Source organism: Arachis stenosperma, chromosome 3 (genome assembly GCF_014773155.1).
Source record: "Arachis stenosperma cultivar V10309 chromosome 3, arast.V10309.gnm1.PFL2, whole genome shotgun sequence".
NCBI lineage: Eukaryota > Viridiplantae > Streptophyta > Magnoliopsida > Fabales > Fabaceae > Arachis > Arachis stenosperma.
Window position 1 is genome coordinate 157,325,740 of NC_080379.1, and position 16,192 is coordinate 157,341,931.

Sequence of the window (16,192 nt, forward strand, 5' to 3'; positions counted from 1 at the left end):
TGGTAAATTAATTATTTTAAGCCCGATGTGAGCTAATAGTGAGTGTGAACATTTCAAGAAAAGCTCAGTGTCATAACTTCAGCAAAAACCGAACAAGATGGTTAAATACTTAAAATCACAAATTCCACAAAAAATTGTATACACACGGAACCATACAAATGCTTCCTACTAAATTAGAGAAACAAATGATAACATTCTACCAAGAAGCTTATGTCATTATTTGTAAATAAATAACCACCCCCAAAAAAAAAACATACAAAAAAAATGACACATGGAGGATTTATCTTTTTATGTTGTCACCAAAAGATATGCTAGGCCTTTCAGGTATTCAACAATCTCCGATCCACCAAGTTTTGAACTTCCAAATACTCTATCAACAAATGTGATTGGAACCTGTATGTATGCGAAACTAAAGTCAGCTCCAAAGTGAATTATGAACTCTTAGTCACCCAGTCCTCAAGTTGCCATCATGAGAGATGTTTCATACGTAGATTCAAATGTGAAATTTTGTAGCATCATTGTTTTATCTAATCATTAAGTGCTTACTTCGCTATATTAAACTACCGGTCATGTTTATGCCTAGTGGCAAGCAAATAATATAACTCACAAAAAGAGAAAGATCAATAGAAAAGAATAGAGCCAACCCTGAGAAGAATTCCAATGTCCAGCCAATTCAGTGCTATTAGAAAATGTTTCTTTTATGATTTGTTTATGTGTTCAACATCGTTCCAAATCTCATGGATACCTACTGAAGACCAAGGCCTATCTACTTTTGTACGTTAAGGTAAATTTCACTAGTTGACCGTCAAAGGCACAACTACAGTGGCAACTAGCACCGACAGTGCACTAATTGTCTCAAAATAAAGCACACACTTGTATGTTGTATACAAATGATCAACGCTAATACACATCTAAATCAAGAGCTATGAACTAATGAAAGTCAACAAAACAACCAGGTTAACCTATATTATAAACGTCATTATGTAAATGTACCTCTTCAATATGGTATCCTTTTCTGGATGCTCTTACTATCATCTCCATTTGAAAGACATATCCCTTACTAACACAGCAACTAATGATGTCTTCAAGAACAGACTTCCTATAAAGTCTACAAAGAACAAGAATAAATTTATTTCAAATCATGGAAACAAGGGAGAAACTTACTCTCAACAATGTATTTATTACAAATTATCAAGATCAATACCTAAATGATCCTGTCAAATCTGAGACACCGGGCCATAAAAATGTTTGAGCAAGAACATTTGCTCCCCTGCTTGTTAGTTTGCGCATAAGATTCCATCCGTGCACACCACCACCTTTAACATAACGAGTACCAGTAACTATATCTGCTCTAGTTTCCTTCTGCTTGCTGAAAAACATGAGAGATCAATAGTAACAGGTACTCATATAAAGATGGCATAGGCAGTTCAAAACAGAGCAAGAAATGAATTATTGAAAGCTTCTCTTACCTAATGAATCTTGGCAAATATTTTGGCTGCAGAAGAACTAAACAGATCAGATAAAGAAACATAAAAAGATAAGAAGAGGTTAACACATTTCTCATACTAATAATTGTCTAAACTAAAATGAAGTTCACCTAATTATTCTCTCTTATTTTTCAGTATTTATTTCCAAATTTAATCACTATTAATAACCACAATCTGTCATTTACATGTATACAGCAAAACTTACATGGTGTGACAGATCAGCATCCATGATGACAACAAAATTTCCAGATGCATGCTTCATGCCATGAATATAAGCAGTTCCTGCACATGAATTGTATCAAAGGCCAATACAATCAAGATCATTTAGCAAAAGTATCAGGTACATACCTAAACCCAGCTTCTTAGCTCTCGGTCTTAAAAGCTGGAACCAAAGAAATAAGCTCGATTATCCTAAATGATAAAAACAAAGGGGGGAAAATCAAAGATAACTAGTTGTTTAACTCGTAGAGCTTACAATTCGATCTTCTCCATAAACTTTCTGCAGTTGTATTACTATATCCTGGGTACCATCAGGACTCCCATCATCCACAACGATAACTTCAAAATCAACATCCCTAAATTGGGAAACGAAAAGGAGTGTCCATAAAGAAAGATAAACACGGTATGAATATGGTTTTCTGAAATTTTCACATGAAACACAAAAGCATAACAAAATGACTACTCTTTGTCAACCTTTTCCACAAGGGAGCAAGCTCAAAATACAAAATTGGTGATGCAAATTATAAATTTATACCCATAGGAATACGGTCAACTGAAGAAGCGGATTGCAAGAGCCATGAAGAGAATGGAAAACTTACTTAAGATGCTTGAAGATGAGGTAAACTATGAGACCAATGTTGAGCCGTTCATTGTACGTAGGAACAATTATACTGTACTTGTTTGCTTGATTCTTATTCAGTCCATCCATTCTCTAACGGAGACCAAAGCCACCCAATGCTGAGTTTGTCAATCTGATGAGTTATCATAGATTAAAAGGAAAACATACAATAAAACAACAATTCATTAGGGAAAGTAAAACGGTTAAGCAGAAAAATCAGCATTCAAATATTAAAATCTCAAAAGATCAGTAAGGAGACAGAATCATGACAACCAGTGGCTTCTCGAATTCAACCTAGCAACTGGAGGATATGCAAAATCACTTGTGGATCATCAAGGTGCAAAATTTGTCAGAAGGGGAAAGCTATTTTCTCGGTGACGAAAAAGCCTTGACGTGAATCAATAGATTCCATTGGGCAAATTCTATCGCAAGATTGAAGAAAATTGAGGGAGAGATGAACTAACCTTAGGATCCACGCAGCGGCACCTAATTCAGCTGCGGGTTCCCTCCCTAGTTCCTATTAATAATATTAATAACTCGAGAAATACCCAGATATCCATATAATTTATTGTTTTTGTTTATTATTTAATTATTTATCTAATTTTTTTAATTTAATAATTTAATATGTATTTTAATTCATACTCAAAATTCCTATGGTCTTTTAGTATTCTCCTTAATAACTCTCCATTTTAATACAAAAAAGAGTAAAAAATAGGACAAATCACATGCATAAACCAAAAGCAAGAAAAAAATTAGTGTATCACCCAAATAAAAAATCGTTAAGTGTATGTTTTTAGATGACATTTTTATATAAATCAAATCAGGCAAATTTGATTTAGCATAGTTCTATGTAAATCGAAATAACTTCCTTCGATTTATGTATGTAGGACTACGTTTTCATATAAATTGAATTTGTTCCATTCGATTTATGTATAGTTGGAATGTTTTCAAGTAAATCGAAGTAATTTAATTCGATTCACCTCCTTCTCAATCAACGTGAATAAATTGAATTAGGTGAGGCAGATTTATTAAAGTTTCAGCAACATATATAAATGGATGCTGAGTAATTCGATTTAGTAGGGTACAAATGTGTATAAATAACAATGGCTAGTGATGAGAGTTTCTTAGTTTTGGTGCACTATAGAGGGTCGATTAAGAAAAAAACGCATTCCAGAATTAAGTTTACTGATAAGGATTCGCTTAGTGTTTTCATGAAACCTTCGACGAGTTTCACCGAGTTTCAGGATACTATAATCCGAAAACTAGGGTTGCAAGGCGTGAAACGGATGGAGAAATTATTCTACAAAATTTCGATCCGTTTTGCGAGATGATGTGAAGTATGATTTGTTCGTCATAAGTAGCGACGAAGATTTGAAAGTTCTATTCCATTGTCGTCGGCAATTTCTGGAGGTGAGGACCCCTGAGCTATTGGCCAAACTTGTGGATGTGGTCTCTAGTTCAGGAGGTTCTAACTGGAATTCTTTACCTTCATCCACGGCAGCCGGCTCAAGTTTGAGGCCTGTTGATGCCTCTTCATCTCTGCCCGTGATTGAGTCTGAGGCAGTTTTGGTAGCCTCCTTGTCCTTCGATACTGATCTAAATCGCACTCGTGGCAGAGAAAGGGTTGACACTGGACTCGTAATTGATGTTGCGATTGCGATGGCCGACATTGATGATGTGGTCCCAGAATCCCGACAGGGTGGAGCATCGGATGGCGTGGAAGATATATTTCAGGATGAGGATGATGATGATGTAGAGCCCGCCACGATTAATTATAAAAATCAAGTACCAAACAGTTCAATATCACTAACAATCTTCTAACACACTACCAACCCTAAATCAATATTTTAACTACTACTTTAAGTTTAGACATTCTAATAATTCTAATAATCAAATTCTAAGTGACTCAATATCACTAACAACAGTTTATTTCTTAAATTTAAAAAAAAATACTAATCTCGTCATGCATGCTATCAATAATATGTGCGACTCCATCCAACCGATAGATTCAATTTGGGTCATTTTCCATTTATACGCTATCAAACTTGAAGAGTAGGGTCACTTTCTTTAGATTTTTTTTTTTAGAGTTAGTGAGGTATGGAGGTGTAATGTATTTCGAATGAAATGAATTCAAACTCTATATATAACTGGAATAATGATAAATCGAATTAAGCATTATAGATTTATGTTCGACTAACATCCGTATAAATCAATCTGCCCTGATTCGATTTACCTTGAAATAAAAAACCATGTGCTAATTCGATGTAGCCTGTTTTGATTTAACTTGTATCTAAAAACTATGTGCTAGTTCGAAATGACTTGTTTCGATTTACTTTTATGTGACATCCAAATCATGTGCTCTCCTAGTAACTCGACAAAGTCGGTTCGATTTATATTTATAACACTAAATCGAAATGCCCAAATTCGATTTACTATTAGTTATTGTAAATCGAATATAACTCATTCGATTTATATAGATACACTGTTTAGAAACATGCACATAATGTAATTTCATTTGAGTGATATCTGTAATTTTTTTTACCTTTAATTTATGCACGTAATTTGCCCTTAAAAAATATGTATCTATTTGTTAATAACATAATATCTTTTTCCTCTTTTTTTCATTTAAAAAACAAAAACTTCAGTATTTTTTAAATTAATTTATTCTAAAAATAAATAATTTTTTTGGTCGAAAAATGTTATTTTTATTATTGATAGAAAAAAGATGAAAAATATTATATTATATTATTATTATTTTGGTCGTGATATTTTTTTTTATAAACGTGATATTATTATTTTAAAAAATGAGAAAATGAATGTGATATTGGGCTTAAATTTCACGCCAACATATTAGTTACCACTGGGCTTTAAGTTGGATGCTCCGCGTCCGAAAAAAGTCGGACGCCGACATTGTATACCTTGGGCTTAAAAAAAATAGGCTATCTAGTATTTGTTGTAGTTAAATACTTAAAATCAATGTTTTGAAAATCGGTTCGAATCGGCCGGTCGAACCGTGAACCGTTGAGAAAAGCGGTTCGAACAATAGACACGAACCCATGAATCGGTTGGTCGAACTGAACCGTGACCCGACTGGTTTTTAGAGAAGGCAACTAAACGTTGCCGTTTCAATCCCCAAAAATCCCTAACTATTACTCCGTCGCACAGCCAAGCCCTAATCGAGCTCTTCAGTCCTCTCACTCTCGCACACACACTCAGTCAAGAGAGGGCTCCTCAATCTCATCGAACTCACCTCCGTCTAGTCACCGTCTCGTGCCGCCGCCGTCGTCGTTCCTTCAAATAGCCACCGCCTCGTGCTCGCTCACTTCGCCTCCATCGCGTAGCAGCCAGTGCAACCTTCGAAGCCTCCATCGCACAGCAGCCATCGCGACCTTCGAAGCCACCTTCTGTTGTTCTGTCTTTCTCGGTGTCTCTGTCTCCTTTGGTCGCTCGGTGTCTTTGTCTCTGTCTCTCGGTGTCTCTGTCCCCTTCCGCAACCACCGTGCTTAAGGATTAATAAATTTTGTGTTTCAACTGCAGATTGTGTGGAGGAAATTGATGCTCAGAGAGTGTTTGGTTATGCACTTTTCAAGGACGGAAAAAATACATGCCTCTCTTATCTCTTTGAAAAGTTTCAGTCAGATATCGCTAGTAGAAGCTATCACAATGGCCATTTTATTCAGAGGATGCGGGAAAAGGCTGCCACACTGCCCAAGTATTGATTTCTTCCTTTCTGTGATGTATAGTTTGTGCTTTGTATATGTATTTTCCTCCTCCAGTTCTCGTTTGTCATATAAATTATTAACTTTTTTACAGTGTTGCAACTTGCAACTGCCTAGGATTTTTTGTTTTGGTAGTAATTGTAAAATTGGTCTTAGTTCCTAACTTCCTATACTTCAGATAGATGTCATTCGATTTGTTTTGGTTAGATTATTTAAATCATGTGGATTACCAAAGTAATTTTGTTGGAAGGTTTCATGCTATTAGCTTCTGTCTAGTATTTGATTATTACAAAATAATTTTTTATTTTTTCAGTTTCATTCTTCTACCGAGAGCTGAAGGTATTTTCTTGTTAAGTAATATTCTCATGCTGGTTTGTTTTTATCATTCTACAGTGTCCGATTGCTGCAAGGGTCAGTCACTTCCTTGATTGAAGAAAAGGGGACAATTAAAGGTGTTTAGTACAAGATCAAAGATGGTCAGGAGCTAAAAGTACATGCACCTCTTACCGTTGTTTGTGATGGCGGCTTCTCAAACTTGCGCCGTTGTCTTTGTAATCCTAAGGTGAGAATTGAGAATTTGTCTTAGGTTGATTGTGTGAAGAGTCATGACATGGAATAAACAAAATTTATACCATAAATTAAAATCTTTACTATAGTCAATTCATTTCTTCTCCCTTTTGCTTACAATACTGGGAAGGAAGAGTAGTAAGATCAAAGGGGGTTGGTTGATGAGTCTAGTACTAATAATAAATGGTTTTGCGGAGGACCTCAGAGATAATAGATACGTTCATCTCTTTTTTTTCTTTGCTCACAAGTCATATGTTGTTGCTGGTAGAGTAGGAGTAGTCGTATTTGCACAATAAAAATTAAATCTAATTGTATATTTATAGATGATTGATGCTGATTTAGATTAAAGTGGTAGTGGTGGTGGTAGTAGTATACGTTATGCTGCACCACTTGACTTTGATAATTGATGATAAACTTGAATGTTGGTATTTTATGTCTGGTTGGTTGTTTTTGTTATTTAATTTGAGTTTGTGTATTTAAATGAGATTATAACATTCTGCTTTATGTAGTACTTTTAATTTAGATGATATTTTAAAGTTTGTATTAGACTATTATTATGTTTTAGTGTGTTTATTTATATTTTATTTATTATTTTATTATAAAACGGTTTTTTCGGTTCAACCACGGTTGAATCGGTTAAACCTATGAACCAGTAAACCAATAGCTAGAGCGGTTCGATGATCGATTCGGTTTTCAAAACCTTGGTTAAAATAAATTTAAGTATTCTATTTGATGCAAAATGAGAAACAGAAATTAAAACAAGAATAACATTTTAATTTAATTTATATAAAGAATAAAATTGAAATTAATTAATTGAAATGAAGGTATTTTAGGTATAAAATGTTATTAAAGTTTTAGTCTCTATCTCTAAGAATTTTAGTCTTTTGGGTTTTTACTTTTTGGAGGTATTAAAATACTAAAATTTTGGAGATAGAGACAAAAATTTTAGTACTAATTTCTAAACCAACAAATATGATACTAAATCTCAGTCTCCTAATCTTTATCTCAATACCTCAAAACAAATGTTATCTAATGTTTATAAGGGCTCCCATTATTCACTGTCCAAGTCATTTATGGGGCTTCCACCTCCCAACAAGGGGTGGCAACAGGGTGGGTAGGGGCAGGTTTTTGCTCTACCCGACTTTGCCCCACCGGATAACAACCCGCATAGAACCTACCCCGTTTCTACCCGTGAGTAGTAAAATGTTGAATCCTAATTCGCTCCTGTGGGTAATCTCTCGCCCCTATCCACTCTTATAATTATTAAAATCCAATAAATAAAATTAAATTTCAAAATTTATATAATTATCATCACATACATAACATAAATTAAAAAAAAAATTTAAATATGATACAATATTATTAATCATTTACTAATTATTTTACATATATTATACATATTATATATTAAAATTATATATATTATATATATAACGGAACGAGTAAGACGAGTATTACCTAAATCCGATTCCGTCTCGCCCCACCCCTCCCAAGAACCAACCCCGCTAAAAATTTGCCTCGGTGTGAGGCAAATAATTACCCGTCCTAAACAAGTAAGGACGGAGTGGGTACCTGCGGGTTCGGGTGGTATTGCCATCCCTATTCCCAATAATAAAAAACCGTCTATTTTGGTTCTTGTCGTCGGGAGTCTCCGACAGCCGGCTCCGCAGCCGTGAACGCCGTCGCTTTCCGAAATGCTAGCTTTTCATGTTCCCCAAGAAAAAGCTTTCTGTATTCGTGCTGACACCATCTTCCATTACGTGTGATTTCAATAGATAAACATATTAAATAGTATGTGTACTAACTTTCTTTTACATTTATCTTTATTTATATTAAAATAAGACGTTTAAAAATTTTAGAAATTAAAATAAAATATTTAATATATTAAAAATTAAATTAAAATTTAATCTAAATATTAAAAATTAAAATGATAATTTATTCTAATCATTTAGACAAATAAAATTTGATATTAATTTATAATTTTAAATAAAAATTTAAATACAATAAATTTTTATGTAAAATTAATAATTAAAAATTATTAAATTAAATTTAAAATTTAATAAAATCAATCAAATTATTTAATTATTTTTAATTATCAACTTTACAAAAAAAATTAATTACACGAGTTTTTATCACAATTTTATATCGGTCATTTATTTTACCTCTTTTTCTCCCGCCTTCCCCGTAGCAAAGACTTAGAAGCCGTTCATATTTAATGCTAATTCGAATGAACAGTTCAGTTTCCATTTTTTTCCTCATCGGTCTTCACTCTTAACACTGTGAAGCTTCCCGTGTGGCCGCGTTCATTTTCTTTCGATCAAAACGCTACATTTTCTCGCATCTCTATTCTCATCACAGTAACCGAACGAATTCTCTCTTGCTGTCGATCGTCACTCTCACTCTGTTACGCAAAGTGCAAATCTCTGCTTTCTCACAGGTTTCGTATCTTAACGCTTCCGTTTCCGCTTTGTCACCTAGCTTTCCTCGATCTGTCAATTACGCATCTATTTTCTGCTGTGAATTGATCTCTTCGATTCTCACAAATTTCGTGTTTTCTGTTTACAATTTTCATAAATTTTGTTAGTTTTAGTGTCCGTGGAGTTATGCCAATGCCGATAGATTCACTAGTCACAACTTCACTTGCGCTTGATTTATTGCTATTGCTAGTTCCTTTCTCTTTTTGACGAATTTTGAATTCCTTGGTTATTTTCACTGCCTAATTAATTTGACTTTTAGTAAGAATTTTCATGGATCGCCAACGTTAATTGATTTCTCAATGTATTATTATATTATATGCAATAATTTATCGTATAATGGTAATTCACTACAGGATGCTAAGGAAGTGGTTTTTGGACTTTTTTGACGCCATTTACCACTTCCCTGTTAGCTTTCCATAGTACGATATCTGTAGTTAGCTTGTTCATAATATGCTTTTGACTACGACTAGGATACTTTGCAGTAATGTCAAAACTGTAAATATGAAACTATTTTCTCTATAATGTCAACTCTCAATTGTTATATCTTGTTATGTCTAATTTGGGAGGATTAACCAAAAGAGCGATGGACATCGTTCAAAGATGGTTCATATGGTGAAATGGTCAACTTTATTTTCTTTGTTTAATTCATCCTAAATCCGTAGGATATCCTAATTTGCTGTTCTCTCTGGCCTATTATTCACTGTTAGTTGTTGGTAATGATTTGTATTTGCTTGACGAATAGCTAGTTTGTTATTCTTTGTTTTCATCATTGGAGGGCTGAAGCACTTGGTTTATTATTGGCCAGATATTTCCACCTGGATGTTTTCATTTATTTTTACATTCTTCCCATGTGAAGCATCTATGATAGCTAACGGCTTGCAGTCTGTCTTAAGGTTGTTGGATTTGACAAACACTTTTGTTACCTTTTTTTTATTCAGAATTTTTGCCAGCCTCAAGCAATGGCAGAAAAGAACAAGGAATCATCCTCTGCAGATTCAAAAGATAAAGGTTCATTGCTAGGTAATATAAGTGAACTCTTCCTAGTATTTTTATATGGAAATTGAAACAATATTAGAATAAGAGGATGAAATAAATGATCTAGGAATTAATTACATTTACTTGTCATATTTACTAGTAAACTCTGTTTAAAATTAGTGTGTTTGTTGATAGTTCATAAAATTTAAGGAAGCATATCAATTCAATGAACTCAATTCTTCTAAGTATTTTTCCATTTCAAATTAAGAAAAAATATATCAGGTTTCTGCATACAAAATAGTACTGCAACAGATATCACCATTTCATTTGATCAGTTGCCAAGGATATGAAGTGAACATGAGTAGAATATACAAAGTAAGATAGAGTTCATTAGATTCAATAATAGTTCTGATGTATAGGACTTAAGTTCTTCACTGTTTCCATACGCAGTTTTTTGCACTTCATTAAGGATCTAACCTATTATATTATCGATGCAAGATTCTTAGAGATATTATGTTACGTGAGTTTTCTTTTATCGTTATACATTTTTCATTTCCGACAGATGAAGACATTGGAAAGGAATTTCTTAGTTCATGGAAAACCATGTCAATGGCAGATGATGATACAATGGATTTTGGCTTTGACTCTATTCCTAAAGGGAAGAAAAAGACATTTGACTTTGATAAACTGTGAGTCTTCTTGAATTTTAGAGTTTGATTTTGGCAAAGGGAAATATGAAGTCAAAGGATGCTGTTATTGGTTTCATTCTGAAACATCCTTCATTTTAAATGTTCCAGTTGACTGATAAGATGTTTGTATTTAACACTTATACTAGAGGAAGGGTTATATGATACATTAAATTTTTTTATTTCACTAAAGGCAGGATATACATATATGCAAATGTGAATTAGTAGCACCTATTTATTTCTAAGAAATACTCTCTTGCTGTAGGGACATGAATTTTAATTTGGACGGTGATTTCAAAAACATATCATCATTTAAGATGGACATGTCCGACCTTGATTTTGCATGCACACCCAAAAAGTCTTCCCAGTCTAAGGACAAAAAAGGAGAATCTTCTGGTGGTGGAAAAGCAGGAAAACAAGATGCATTTAATTTCAGCTTTGATTTTAATGAGTAAGTAGCAAAGTACTCAAGACAATAATCATCTAATGTGGAACAATGTTATTGTTGGCTTCAGCTATGGTAGTGTGAGTGTTTTGAAGGTTCAAATGTATTATCATATTTACACGTCTTCTATTGGCATAGGTTGGATAACTTCAATCTTGATCCAAGCTTAACAAAAAGAGATGCTTCTTCCAACAAGAACCTTAGGGAAAAAGTAGTTACAGCAGAAGAAAGTGACAATGCAGGTGCTAAAATGCCTAAAGCTAGCAATGTTGAAAATGCTCATGCATCTACTGATAGCATGGCTATAAAACCACAGGCATCAGAGAGACTGGAAAAATTGAAAATTGAGACTTCAGTTGGTAACCTAGGGAATCTAGATTCTGGACTAGGTAGTTCTACTTCCAAATTGTCATCCTTGGGTTCCATGGACGTTTCAATTGTGAACCAAGCTTCAGATATAAATAAAATTGCAGAGACAGAAGAAATGGATAAAGAAAAATACTTGTGTGAGATGACAAAGTTGACAGAATCAATGCCTGTACATGTTACCATTAAAGAGTCTTCCCAGTTAGTAGGTCAGAGTGATCCAGAGAAAGACATTATCCCAGAAGAGGTTAATGTTTCAGGTGAAATACCAAAGGTTAATGATGAGGCAATATATATGGATTCTGATGGAGTTGACTTACATTTAGAGCATTCATCCCTGATGCACAGCACTGGGTCAGATAATACTGTTGGAGAAAATCTAGGTAGCAGTACCCAAGGTGTAACAAATGACCCTCAACCTGAAAAGAGTGATAAAAGCCTTGAAGATACTGCTAAAAGTGATGCCCCAATGGAGACTTCATGTGACAATGACATCATAGAAAAGCAAAATTCAAGTTTGGAGTGTCAGTTGGCTCCAACAAGCAGGTCGAGATTATATCATTTTACTATTATGTCTATACCCATTCATTTCTTTTTGTGTTGTTAGCTTTGCTAAAACTCCTACTCTGTCGGACTCACAAGGACTTGGAATTAAAATGGTTATAGCCTCTATAGGTAAGCAGCATTTTTCACAATTCTTACACACTTGATACAGTAAATCCCTAGATTATAAAACCAAGCTGATGAAAGACAAAGAAATCCAAGGCACACAGTCAAATATAATCAGCAGGCCAGAGGATAAAAGCTCCATAAAACATCATGCATCAACAGCTGGGGCAAAGAGTATTACTTTTGTCTGCCAAAGAAATGGTGATAACCTGAGATCCATAACTCAGACACGGTGCGTTATGCTTGCTAAAGCAATTATTTATTATCTTTTAAATGGTCAGTGTTTTTTATAGATATCTTTAAATTGGGAAGGGCTTCAGATCAAATAGCACGAGCTTTGGTAGCAAATTGGCAATTGATTTACTCCCGGCTTCCAGCAAACTAATGAGACCGTTGCTTGATAGCAAAGATGGTCTTAAAAGTGGTTGCAATATGAGGTGAATGGTGATATATATGGTCCTTGACTTATGTTATACATGTATTTACTTTCTATTTGCAAAAGTTAGGTTGCTACATGCCAGTAATGAATGTTACTGTCACTTCTGAATCGTGAACAGGGAGGGAACATCGTCTGTTACGCCAAGTGCAGGCAGGTTAACTGGAAATGAGCAGTTAGTTCACCAAGAAGTAAATAAAAGCAAGGCTATATTTCCAGGAACTAGAACGTCGGCTAAGGATGTTAGTATATTGAAGTAAGGAGCTATTTTTCCTTTTGTGTATAACTGTCTTTGGTGGTAGTATACGAAAAATTCCAGAAAATATTTTGATGATAGGAGAGTATGTGCTAACCTACAGCACTGTGAATGAAACAGATCGAATTTGCCTATGCTTTTGGTTAAATATAATCAAAAGAAATGATATTTTCAAGCAAAAGAAATTAATCGAAGAATTTGGTCAATAAAGAATTAGCATATTGGAAGAGTTTGTAAATCTTCATATCATATGGAATCTTGTCTATGTGGTTCAGACTTCTGATATTCATCTCTGCCTGATCTTTCACCAATGCATTAAAGAAGGGAAAAACTCTGAATATTTTATATTCAATTGTGATCTTTCTTGATAGATAATTTTCATGGTCCTCACCATGCATTTATTATCTTGATTTTCTCTTATGTTAATGCTAGGGTAAATAAAGCTTAGTTAAATTCTCTACTTTGAGCTTTCAAGACATCCTGCAGAATTATTGTGCATGATCTGCTGCTATCTGTGGTGTTCTGTAGTTCTCAACTTAACCCTTCCTGCTTAGCTGAGAAGACAACTAGAAATGCTACACAGATGTCTGTAAATTCTCAAGCTGAAGTGTCAGCCAAGGAATCTTCTCAAAAATCAAGGATGAGTTCCATAGATGGAAGTAAACTTGCTTCTGTTAAAGCTTGCAAGATAACTCCACCTCTCTCTAGCTTGAAATCTTTAAGGTGTGATGCTGTGTTCTTTATTCTATCTGTTGCTCCCTTCGAAATCATGAAGGGACTTTGAGTGGGCTTTATTTGTTATCTTAGGAATATTGAAGCTAGCAGGGTGCTACCAGCTAACATACACCAAAAAGAAGCAAACTCCAAAGTAAGCTCTGAACAAAGTTTGGAGATTCAGGGCACTAAAGCATCAAAAGATCACCATCTTACTGATAGCGGTGGCAATCAAAAGCCTTTGACACCACTCTTGAAGAGGAAAACTATTGAGGTGGGACCCTTATTTTTCTGCTTTTTAACGGAAAAAATAGGAGTTATGACTCAAATGATTTGACACCAGAAGCCCTATGTTGGATTTCTTTTTAACTTTCACATCTACGTATGCATTTTCTTACTATATTCTTTTACCTTTTTTAATTGATTTGGTATATCTTATGATTACTATTGTCTGCTACGTTTGGTGCATAGTTCTTCCCCTTGGTCCTCACCCTCAATGGCATAACAAATCATTTTTTTCCCCAAAGGAAAGAAACTCAAAAGACAAATAATGTCAACTGTCAAAAGAAGTTCATGATTACAGTACTCTAACTTTCTAAATAAGATTTTGTACCTTATGTGTTGAAGAAATTAATCCCTTATTGAAATTCTTCGAATAATGCAATTGTGCAGGGTCTAGAAGCAGGTATGACCTCGTTGAGGTCCTTAAAGCGCCTCTCTCAGTCTCCTAGCAGGTCATAATGAACAAATTAGTTGTTCTATATATTTTCTTTGTTAGGGGGTAGTTCTTTTTCTTTTGTTGGTTCTTCTAGACAAGTAACATAGTTCTGAACATCTGCAGAAACTCCAAGGAATCCTTGGAAGAAGTTATTGAGCAGGTACATTTTAGGCATAATTTTATACGGCCTGTTTTCATATATTTGAGGATGAATGATATAATGTAAGGATACTTGGAGATACGTATTTAACCGTGACTGTGTAATACCAGTTTCTTTTCAGATATTACTCAGTTTTACTTTCATGGAAATTAGGTACAGAGTAAGCCGGCCAATTTAATCTGTCAGCACCCAAGCTTTGGACTTGAAAGTTCATCAGAGATTAAAGTGAAAGAAATCGAAGTAACTGATTCTATACTCATGGAAAATAACAGCAATGTTGGAAAGGCAGAAGCATGTATGAAGGAACTTGAAGATGTGAGTGATTCAAAATTCTACCATATTTTTTGTATGTCAATTTTATGGTTGCCCAGAAATTTGGTGGTTGTCTGAAAATTGAAAATGGGCTATTGTATGTCCTGAATAAAATAGCATGAAATATTTGTTAGCCATCTTAACAAAAACTGCATGTACTATATTTTACACATCAGAATTTTTGAGGAAACGTGCATCTTTTAAACAGGGCCATTCTTGTTCCTAAAGATACATTGCATGTGTTTCGGTGAGGAAATTAGATTATTCTTTGCACATAAACAAAATGATATATTCATACACTTGCAAGTTACAACAATTCCGATCCATATCTGTTAACATATTTGATGGAAATGAAATAAACATTTCCATTCAAGCATTCATTATAATTAGAGCTTGGAATGAGGGAAAAAAAATTACATTCGGTGGATTTATTCTTGAATCAGTTTTTCTTTTTCTTTTTTTTTTTTTTTGCAGATTTGTAACATGCTGAGAAAGAAGCACGAGGAAGCAAAAGAATTATTAGTTAGAGCCATTGTGAACGATAATAACTTGCTGATGCTTAATCATCCCATTTATGAAGAAGAAATATCCTTTATTCTCTTCTGCCATTTGCTACTTGTCAATAAATTTATTTACTACAGTTGGTAAAACTGGATATTTTCTTAACTTTTGTGAACATTCGGAAGGTTCAGCAATTTGCTTCCCAATTGACGTCCAAGGGGATTCAAACATGATCAGCAGCAAAATGTTGCATTCGGAGGTTCACACGAATCTACAAAAGTTTCTTGGTTGCTGTGAATTTTCTTCTTCAATATAACACTTGTCAGATTATTAATCACCATTTGAATTTAAGGACCGAATATCTGGACTAATTTTGGCCATTCCATAGAAAGAAATTTTAAAACATTTGTGATTTTGTGGGTTGTGTAACATGTGATTAGACATAACTTTGGTCCGTTTGAGATTTTGAAAATTTAAAAGAAGACGATTGCTGAGCATGCCCCAAGTCCATTGTGGCCCTAAATTGTCGTCTCGAAAGATTCCTCTGTCAGATTTTGACATTTTGTCTCGAGAATTAATGATGAAGTAGAATTAACTATTCTACGTACAAAGCTAAAATTAAATGTGGGCTCCATTGCAAAAATGAAGGGTGAAATATAACATTACAACAACAAAACTTTGTCCCACTAGTTGAAATATAACATTATCCACGTTAATCTACAATATTTCTCTCTTAGCGTAGCATTGAAGCAGGGATCTGAGTTCTTAGGATAAAATAGAAAACAGTTAGGGATTATAAGATAATTTGTTTAAGAAAAAAAAATATTCCAAACTACCGAGTTCTGAGAAACATGGCAAGGCTTCCT

The 16,192-nt window shown here is 34.2% G+C and overlaps 2 protein-coding genes across 3 annotated transcripts; one reads left to right on the forward strand and one right to left on the reverse strand.

Moving 5' to 3' along the window:
- Window positions 1–259: 259 nt before the first annotated feature.
- On the reverse strand, window positions 260–2,873 carry LOC130970482 (dolichol-phosphate mannosyltransferase subunit 1). Of its 2 annotated transcripts, none has more exons than XM_057896579.1 (9): window positions 2,790–2,873; window positions 2,306–2,458; window positions 1,963–2,062; window positions 1,836–1,869; window positions 1,693–1,769; window positions 1,470–1,495; window positions 1,205–1,369; window positions 994–1,108; window positions 260–393 (listed from the first exon to the last, which is right to left on the reverse strand). In XM_057896579.1, the coding sequence occupies exons 2-9, from the start codon at window positions 2,413–2,415 to the stop codon at window positions 289–291; spliced, it is 732 nt and encodes a 243-aa protein (XP_057752562.1). In that variant the 5' UTR covers window positions 2,416–2,458; window positions 2,790–2,873; the 3' UTR covers window positions 260–288. The 2 variants fall into 2 exon arrangements, with proteins under 2 accessions (XP_057752562.1, XP_057752563.1); XM_057896580.1 differs by having other exon boundaries at window positions 2,599–2,826.
- A 6,824-nt stretch (window positions 2,874–9,697) lies between these two features.
- On the forward strand, window positions 9,698–15,813 carry LOC130970481 (uncharacterized protein At4g18490). Its single transcript, XM_057896578.1, has 15 exons — window positions 9,698–9,708; window positions 10,027–10,108; window positions 10,626–10,752; window positions 11,015–11,200; window positions 11,333–12,106; window positions 12,276–12,461; window positions 12,550–12,666; window positions 12,787–12,921; window positions 13,450–13,644; window positions 13,729–13,909; window positions 14,308–14,369; window positions 14,477–14,513; window positions 14,667–14,828; window positions 15,300–15,410; window positions 15,503–15,813. Exons 1-15 carry the CDS (start codon window positions 9,706–9,708, stop codon window positions 15,557–15,559), a joined length of 2,415 nt encoding a protein of 804 aa, XP_057752561.1. The 5' UTR covers window positions 9,698–9,705; the 3' UTR covers window positions 15,560–15,813.
- The last annotated feature ends 379 nt before the right edge of the window (window positions 15,814–16,192 follow it).